This window comes from Lactuca serriola, chromosome 6, assembly GCF_051521515.1.
Source record: "Lactuca serriola cultivar US96UC23 chromosome 6, Lser_US96UC23_V15, whole genome shotgun sequence".
Taxonomy (NCBI): Eukaryota; Viridiplantae; Streptophyta; class Magnoliopsida; order Asterales; family Asteraceae; genus Lactuca; species Lactuca serriola.
Window position 1 is genome coordinate 190100035 of NC_136413.1, and position 9695 is coordinate 190109729.

General features: G+C 29.1%; 1 protein-coding gene across 1 annotated transcript; it reads right to left on the bottom strand.

Moving 5' to 3' along the window:
- Nucleotides 1–6692: 6692 nt before the first annotated feature.
- On the bottom strand, nt 6693–9114 carry LOC145060504 (E3 ubiquitin-protein ligase UPL3-like). Its single transcript, XM_079008154.1, has 7 exons — nt 8965–9114; nt 8804–8872; nt 8554–8711; nt 8356–8470; nt 6919–6979; nt 6785–6827; nt 6693–6702 (listed from the first exon to the last, which is right to left on the bottom strand). The coding sequence occupies exons 1-7, from the start codon at nt 9112–9114 to the stop codon at nt 6693–6695; spliced, it is 606 nt and encodes a 201-aa protein (XP_078864280.1).
- Between the last annotated feature and the right edge of the window lie 581 nt (nt 9115–9695).

Here is a 9695-nt window from a genome sequence, read left to right on the forward strand (position 1 = left end):
ACGTACCGGCGAAAATGGGAAATGAATGCATATGTGTTTTCCAACAAAACATGTTTCCTTAAACTATGCTAACCATTACCTTAATATATACAAAAGCATAGTTTTTTCGTTTTTTTTATTTTTTTATTTTTAAGAAACTATTTTTATCGAAAAATGATTTTAAATATACCAAAATTCATAATTTTTTATTCTCTACAAATAGGCATCCATATTGATATAGTTTTAAGATAAAGTAAAAAATTTATTTTTTTTATATTTTCAGCTGTCGTTATTCATAAGTGAATAAAAATTAATTAGGTTTTTACTACAGGACATTCGTTATTCACTTATGAATAAAAACTATGATTAATTTTTTTACAACTTAAGTATCATTCATATATGAATATAACACATACTAAATATAATATATTTATATTTAAATATTAGACGATGCATTCACTTGTGAATATTATATTTTATATTCACTTGTGAATGTTTGATGGTATATTCACTTATGAATATTAGATGATATTTTCATATGTGAATATTATATAGTATTACATGGTATATCATATGAGAATAGTATATATTATATTCACTTTTGAATATTAGATCGTATATTCACTTATGAATAATAGTTGGTATATTCATATGTGAATATTGCACACTATATTCATATATTAATATTACAAGGTGTTTTAAGAAATATATATAATTTTTATATGTTATAAATGTATGAATAACATACAGACTTGCATATAGTATTACATGGTATATCACATGAGAATAGTACATAGTATATTCACTTGTGAATATTAGATCGTATATTCACTTATGAATAATAGTTGGTATATTCATATGTGAATATCGCACAGTATATTCATATATGAATATTACAAGGTGTTTTCAGAAATATATATAATTTTTATATGTTATTCACATATGAATAACATACAGACTTGCATATTTGTTTTATGTTTTAATAATCACATAGTGATTCAGGTGAGAAAACATATTCATATATAAATATAACGTGGTAATTTAGTTTATGCATTTCATCAAGCAGTTGTAATGCATACAAGTTAACTTTTTTTAAAATGTGATAAATATGATACTTTGACTATTTAAATCTTACAAAATAATAGATTGATAGAGAAATATATGAAAATTTTCAAACAAAAAATGATTTGATCTTTTTCAAACCTTAATTTCGATGTTTTATTTTATGATCGATGTTGAATGAATGATATGAATTGAATTTTTTGTTGATTATCGATGATATTGATCTAATGATGCTGGAAGTATAATTAATCATAGATGTTGAAGATATGCTTGTATTCAAGCAGAATTGAAAGTTGGATTGAAAGAGCAAAATACGAATTTTTGTTGTCAATTGTTGAATGCTGTTGATAAACGTGTTATTAACGAAGATTGATGATTGATTAGCACAGGATGACGTTGATCGATGATATAATTGAAGAAATCTGGATGATTGTTGAAGGTTGGGGGAGAAATTTGGATGATAACGATCAATTAGAATGAATTTCAAATGTTATCTAATTCTCTACACTAACGTATTTGTGATTGAAGGCTATTATATCATATTTACAAGTTTGCCACCGTGTCTTTTTATGCTTAGATTAAATGAGTGGCTGAGAATGATTCCCTCATTCTCAACCTTTTTTATTTTCTCAATTGAACCCACCTCTCTCTCTCTCTCTCTCTCTCTATATATATATATATATATATATATATATATATATATATATAGAGAGAGAGAGAGAGAGAGAGAAAGAGAGAAAGAGAGTTAGGTTCAAATATTTTCACTATCTATTGTGTGCATCTATGACTGATTCTGGACCAATCATTTTAGTTATTTTAATAAAGTAATTAATGTATATTAAATGCTGAAGATGTAATTAATATCCATTATATTTTCAACATGTAATATGCATTAATTACTTTCTTAAAATAACTAAAATGATTGGTCCACAATCAATCATACATGCACATAATAGATAGTGAAAACAAAATAACCTAACCCTATATATATATATATATATATATATATATATATATATATATATATATATATATATATATATATATATATATATAGGGCTAGGTGAAAGTGTTTTTTTTTTTTTTTTTTTTTTTTTTTTTTTTTTTTTTTTTACATTTATTGTATGCTAGAATGCACCAATAGGAATTTAGTAAAATTATATTATTATTTAATTAAATAATGATAGATATTAAATGGTTTCCATAATTATATGTATATTAAATGATATCCATAATTATAATTTTCACTTTATGGAAATTAATTAAATTCTTCATTAATGTTAGTAATAACATTCTTTCAGAATGAATTCGTATCTAGGTTTTTATGTCAGCAATAACATTATTTCAGGACTCACTCACTTAAAATACAATAAAATTGTATGGAATATGAAGAATGAGGGTGTATTCTAGTAGAGTATACTCTCGTTCTCCTAACATACAGTCTTATTATTTTATATATGAATTCATTCTGAAAGATATTATTATTGATATTAATGACCAATTAATATAAAAAAGAATTATAAATATGGATATCTTTTAAAATACATTTAATGTTTACTGAATTCTTATTGGTGCATTATAACACACAATAGATATGAGAAACATTTGAACCTACCTACCTATATATATATATATATATATATATATATATATATATATATATATATATATATATATATATATATATATATATATATATAACACAATAAATAAATAAAAACCCAAGTTCGACTTAAAGGACCAAATCAATTTCCTAAAATTTTCAAACTCACAATAATACAATCAACAGATTACGTCTCATGGCGAATGCTAATCTATGGCTAATTGCCGCCAAATCAAACTACCGATTAAGTCTCATAGCAAATGACAATCTATGGCTACTTTCCACCAATTCAAACTAGCAATAGGTATGCATATATTGTTTTAAGATATGCAAACATAATAGTTAATATATAATATTTTTTATGTAAAGGCTAGTCATTTTAGGTATTTGACAAATAAAATAAATAATTAAATAAAAAGTCAAGTCAAAAAGTGATAATGCAATAAATAAAGATAATGGTTATTATTTTCGCATTTATGAGCACAATTGAATTATCATTAATCAATTATTTTATTATTCACGCATGTGTTTATAATGTAGGGTTTTGATACTAAATAAAAGTTTATTTTTCATAAAGACCGGTAACGGAAAACTTTAAAAATAACAAGTTTATTTTTAGTTCATAACAAAACCGAACCATCATTGATCCATTTATAGAGGTTAGAATGAAATAAAAAAAAAATAGCCATAAGATGTTTTAGAGATAACATTTGAAGCCTTTGAACCCACTTGGTTTTCGGGTATTGATGAAGATAGCAAAGATCAAAGTGTATGATCTTCTCTACAAGTATCCATCATCAAGAGTAAGACACTTGGAATGTTAGTTCCTTCTTGTATTCTTGAGTGTCTTAAACATTTAAGTGTTTAACTCAAATAAGCACTAAAGGAGACAACTCAATAGAGCTTCTAAACCACCAAACTAACTTCAAAAGATAGGGGAGGAAGAGTCATAAAACTCATGGTTTTAGAGAAGAAAGAAGGGAAGAAGAGAGTGTTTCACTCTTAACAAAATGCAAGCCTCATGCATCTCTTATATAGTCCATGATAGGTAAGGTTTAACCATTAAAATACTCTAAAGTAATGGCTAGCCTTTAGAAGCATGGGAGACAAAACATGGAAGTTGAAAGCAACCCCTATATTTTAAAATTTTTGGCCATACCTCTTGAAAAGAAGAAAGTTCTTTATTTTTTATAAACTCCAAGTTTATAAATATAAACTTTGTCTTTAGGTAATAGACAAAAGAATCCAACTAGTTCAAAATATTGTGAATGACTTATTAATTAATACCATATGAAATAATAACTAGTTATACTCTCTTATAGTTATTATTTTCATAAAACAATAATTATTCCCTAATTAAAATACAAGAATTGATATTATTTATTAATAATCATATTAATAATAAATATACAAAATGTGTCAACTTGATAAAGGTGTGACCCTATAGGATCATATATTATTAGCAATATCACTCCATAATGATTCTTGGTCATATATATCCAACAATCTCTCAGTTGCACAAGATTTATTAGAGACTGACATAGACAGTAGCTAATGTCTAGCAACGGGCTACTGCTCCTAACAACATATGAAGGGTGTTATTTCATCAACAGCCAATTCCAGGAGCTCTAAGCTTTAATTGTTACTAAAGGTGTGATATCAATTATTCATTTGTCTTAGACATCATGTGGAACATGAGATATGGATCACGATGAATCTCATTTAGTGTTCAACTTTTAGTAAGGCCTTAGATGTCTATCTCTCAACGAATAAGACAGACAAATCCCATTTTGACTACATACGGCCATCAATGTAGTTTATGTCATACCCAACGATGGCCGTTATGGCTGCCTTTTACGAAAAAACGTTAAACCATATCAAAGCACAACAATCCCTACACTTCAAGTCCCAATTATGTATCTCAGGTCTAAGATTAAAAAGATACAACCTTGATCAAAACATCACTCTTAACTACGATCCACAAAGTGGTTTTGATGTAGGTTAAGTCCAATACTTATTCTCCTAATCAAGTATCTATGAAGTTGGTAGCAGCTCTTTGCTATTCTCATCTCCATGAGAATCCACCAATCCACTCATATTAGTGTTACCTCATAGATGACCCCACAACTATGAATGACTATGGACATTAAGAATAACCTAGTCATTCATGGATTCAAACATGCTAATATAGAACACAACAATTATTTAATGAAAGACTCATATCTAATATATCATTCATTACAATATATGTTGTTTTATTGTTCCAATATTCAAATACTAAATTGCAATCAAATACATGTACTTATATCAACAAGGGTCTATAGCACAAGCTTCACTTTCATGCTTTAGCTAATGAAGTAGCTCTGTTAAGTAGATTTGACAAACTTGATTTGTATAAACTTTTCAAATACAATCATTTTAGTTTTATATATAACTCTGGTATAAAGAAAAACCATTGAGAATAAATTAGATGCTTAAATATGGCTTAGATACCAATACTTACTTAATGGGATTACTCATAGTCATAATGAACTATACATTAAGCATCTTTGTACGTGGTTCTCCAAACCATAATGTACTCTAACTCTGATGTGTAACATTAATTTAAATCTATATGGAACCACTATCCATGTAACTATCTCTTCATTCATAATGATGACACGCCCGATTGTGACTGAGAGTCGTCTCAATCTATTGAAAATTTAGCATATGTATAACAACTTTAAACATAGCTCTCTTTCAAATACTCCGTAGACTAGGAATATTTATCTAGTTCTCGCAAGTACTTTAGAATATTCCTATAAGTCACACGATGACTTGTTCTCGGATTATACTAGTATCATTTGACATGCTCTAAGCATACGAATTGTTTGGTCTTCTTGGATAATCATGACATATATAATTTCTCCAATTGCAGCAGCATATGGAATACAATCATGTTATCTAGTTCGAAAACATTTGCACTAGGATTTTACTCAAAGTCATGTCATGTGGTTTTTGACAAGATAACTCTCTGAGAGTCCTTTATCTTATGCTCTTTAAGATCCATGATGGTTAATGCAATTTTACTTAATCCTTTAAGTTGTCATGATCTACGAATATAGATCTTTATTCCAAGAATTAGTATGTTGATTATATATAAGGCTAGGAATGTTACTGCGCTCCCACTAGCTTTGTATAAAACACTAGAGTCATCTTGATTTATAATCAAATCACACTATGTAATTATCTTATAAGAAAGAAGATTCTTACTTTGAGATGTTAGCTTAAATCTGAAAAGATTTTCAAACATGTATGTTTTCTCCCTTAAAAATTCACTTACTCTTTATAGTCAAACTATATCGAGGAAGCTTAATCAAGCCCATACTTGATAATCACTACTAGAAAAAAGGCCTTTTACGACGCTCATTGCGCGTCGTAAAACGCTCAGACGACGCGCATTTATGACGCGCATTTACGACGTGCGGTTATGACACGCATTGCGTATCAAGGAAGGCCATGTCATAAAGGTAGACGACACGCATTTGCGTGTCGTAACCTTACGACGCGCGTGTTTATGACACGCAATGCGTATCAAGGAAGCCCCTGTCAAGAAAAGTCATGTCATAAATGAAGATGACACACATTTTTGCGTATCATAATTTTAAATGTTCTAAAAAAAATATTTATATATTTATTAATTTTTAAATTAAATTTGCATTTAATGTCTCATAATAGAAATAAAATATCATATACAAAAAATACAATCCATTGCATAAAATTTAATGTCATACAATTCTATTTTTTACAATATCTAAATTTGCATCTAATACTCTCTACATCAAATTCCAACCAAGTAAAGTTACATCCTGCCTTTCATAATTCTTTAAGACTAATGCTGCAAGATTTGAATCAAGTGGCTTCATATTCCTTTCTTCCACCAACTTTACCTGATGCACAAAATACACATAAACAAAAAAAACATTGTAGAGGAAGGGGTAATTTGGGAAAATGTGAGGGGTATCCTCTACAAAACAAAACAAAAAATATCCTTTGCAAGATTTGCTCTTTAGTATCCTCTGCAAAACAAAATAAAAAAAATATATATCAAAAAATTAAATTTTTTATAGTTTTATATTATAATTATGCCTAGAGTATTACATACATGAAGAACCATTTGTTAGCTCTACAACACTTTTTGAATCTGATGTTGTATGTTGATATAATAAACAAATAACTAAAAGTAGGTTGCTATTTCTTAAAAAGTAATTCAACTTTGGCATATTATAGCTTACCTTCTCTGTTGGTGGCAACTGCAATGAGTTCTTTCACGGCTATATCAGAAACAAGATAAAACTATAGAAAAAAAAATGTAGGTTAACTCAGCAAATGATAAACCAATAGTTGGTAATTTACAATCTTTCTTTCATCATACAATCTTTATTCTTTAGGTATAATGTATTTATTAATCCAACAATATTGACATTATGCATAACTTGAATTCAAATATAAATTGGACAAGATATAATGTCTTTCTTAAGCAAATAGTTCAATATGCTACCCCACTATCGTTGACTATTAAAGAAATTAGGGCCAAATCTAACAGTAGAATGTTTATGACAATTAAGGCCTCATTTGGAAGCCAGCAACAGTAATACAAGCTAGAAAAGAGGGAACAGGTGGTGTTTTTAAGTTATAATTTTGAATAGAAAAGGCAAAACTTCTATAACAACTACTAAAGCAACTGAAGTTAATATCATGATGCCTTCCTCAGATCCTGATGCTGATCTGGTATGCTTGCTTCCAATTTATTTTTCTTAAAAAACTTTCTAGAGGTAGTTACGTCATTTGCACACACAAGAGATTGAAAACAAGTCCTGGTCAAAGTTTCTGCCAAATATACAAATTTTGTATATTATCGTACAAAATATAGAAAAAAAGGTGAATATCTAATTTTTATTATCTGATTCTTTCTATATCACATGTCTCACCTGTTATCAATAAAATCTAAAACCTAAAATGATTAATTTTTAAATAAACGAATTGAAATTGGGACGTGTAAAGAAGTGTAAATGCAAACAATAAGAATGTTATAATTGGGTAAAGTTTTCAAAATACAATGCCTTGATAAGAAAAAAATTTGAAAATAGAATGTCTTAAAAAAAGAAATGAAAGTATGGTGCAATATAATACACAAATAAATGAACCATATTCAAAGGAATTGGAATTTGAAGGATCTGGAATCTCAAGAAATTGGATTCTCTCACACATTTGGTTGATAAGAAATAGATTGGAATTTGTAAACAATATGAAGAGGAAAAGTAAATGGAAATGCAAGAGATATGTTTACTTGTGAGATATAGGGTTAAAAGGGTAGTTAGAGTATTTACTATTTATAAAGAGACAGTGTTGCAAACATGATGCGATATTAGAATGGAATCGAATTCCAGTTCCAATCCCAATTCCAATTCTGGCCAAATCACACAGAATATGACATAAAGGTGACTTAGACCACAAAACATCATAACTCAAGTGTAAAAGAAATCCAGATAATTTAGGGTTCTGTGACTTCTTTATCAATTTGATTCAAAACTACTTCTAATCAGATTTGTCTAAAATCCATACATTTTTATCTATATTTGCATCAAAGTCTTATTGAGAAGAGGGGAAACAATACTTTTCAATCAAAAAACCATTTCTTTGTGATAGAAAGAAATGAAAAGTTTGTTTACCTTGGTGGAATAGGGAGGAAGCTTGAGGTAGTTGGCACATGCCATGACACTTGGCAAATCATCATCTGCAGATTCCGACACTCCACCCGCAGCATTTGATGCAGTGTTGTTGGAGCTTTGAAGAGCGTTGTAATTAATAAAGGGTTAGTGACTGAGGAGGGGCAATTTCATAATTCACCTAGATAAAATTTTGAAAACAAGGGGTGGTTGAGGGGGGTTTTTTTTACCTTTCTGACAATGGTCAACTTAGGGTTCAAGACAGCCAAGCCACCTGGAGGAAGCCGAGGTGCACCAGTAACAAACTGACAGAATGCCCTTTGCTGTTCTGGATTGAACTCTCCCATTATCTCAAGCAACTAACAAAGAGACATAAACAAAATTATTAATATTAACTATACTATAAATTTATAAATCTTCCCTGAATATCGCTAAAAAAAAAATTACTCACATTAATTACTACAGGGCTCTTGGATGTGTATCCATGGTCGAATTTTATGTGTTCCACAAGTGTATCAGCCTGCATTTAAAAGAAACATGAATTCTCTACATCATATCATTTTCAAAAAGAATACATGTTATGTTTAAGTAGAAAAAAGATGAGCAAATTACCTCCCACATTTCTCTACGCCCACAGAGTAACATACACACAAAAGTCATCATTTGTAAGTGGTTGTATATCATTTGATGCCTGAAGCACTTTGAAGGTTGTTCTGATGAAGTAACTGGATTTGTGAAGTTATATATTGATACAACAACCATGTTGGCTTGTTGGAAGGAATTTAACTTTAAGTTGACTCACACCTCTATGTCTTTAGAGTTTATGTTAAATATGGCTTTACTTTTATAATAATCTAGAAGACATGGAAGATCCAAAAAAGAAGTTCCCTCTGGATGCAAAGGATTACAAGTTATATGAGGAAATTGGTGAAGGAGTCAGTGCATCCGTGTACAGAGCTCTTTGTGTTCCACTAAAGGAGACGGTTGCAATCAAGGTTCTTGATCTGGAGAAGTGTAATAATGACCTGGTATGTTAGTTTCTCTCTTTATGTCTTTCATCTCACCATTTGGTCATGTTTTATGTATTACATGCACAAACACATATATGTTGATGTATCTATACATCTAGGACTCTAAAATGGAATGGTATAAAAGAATGTTGACATTGTAGTTACATCTAGGACTCTAAAATAGGAACACCCTACAATTTGTACCTGTTGAACTAGTCACCAAAATTGTAAGAATCACGATCCAAATACTTGGAACGCTAGATGTCATCTCCACAATGGAAAAATGGAACATCCTATAATTTGTCATATGGATTAAAACAACTATGTTTGTAC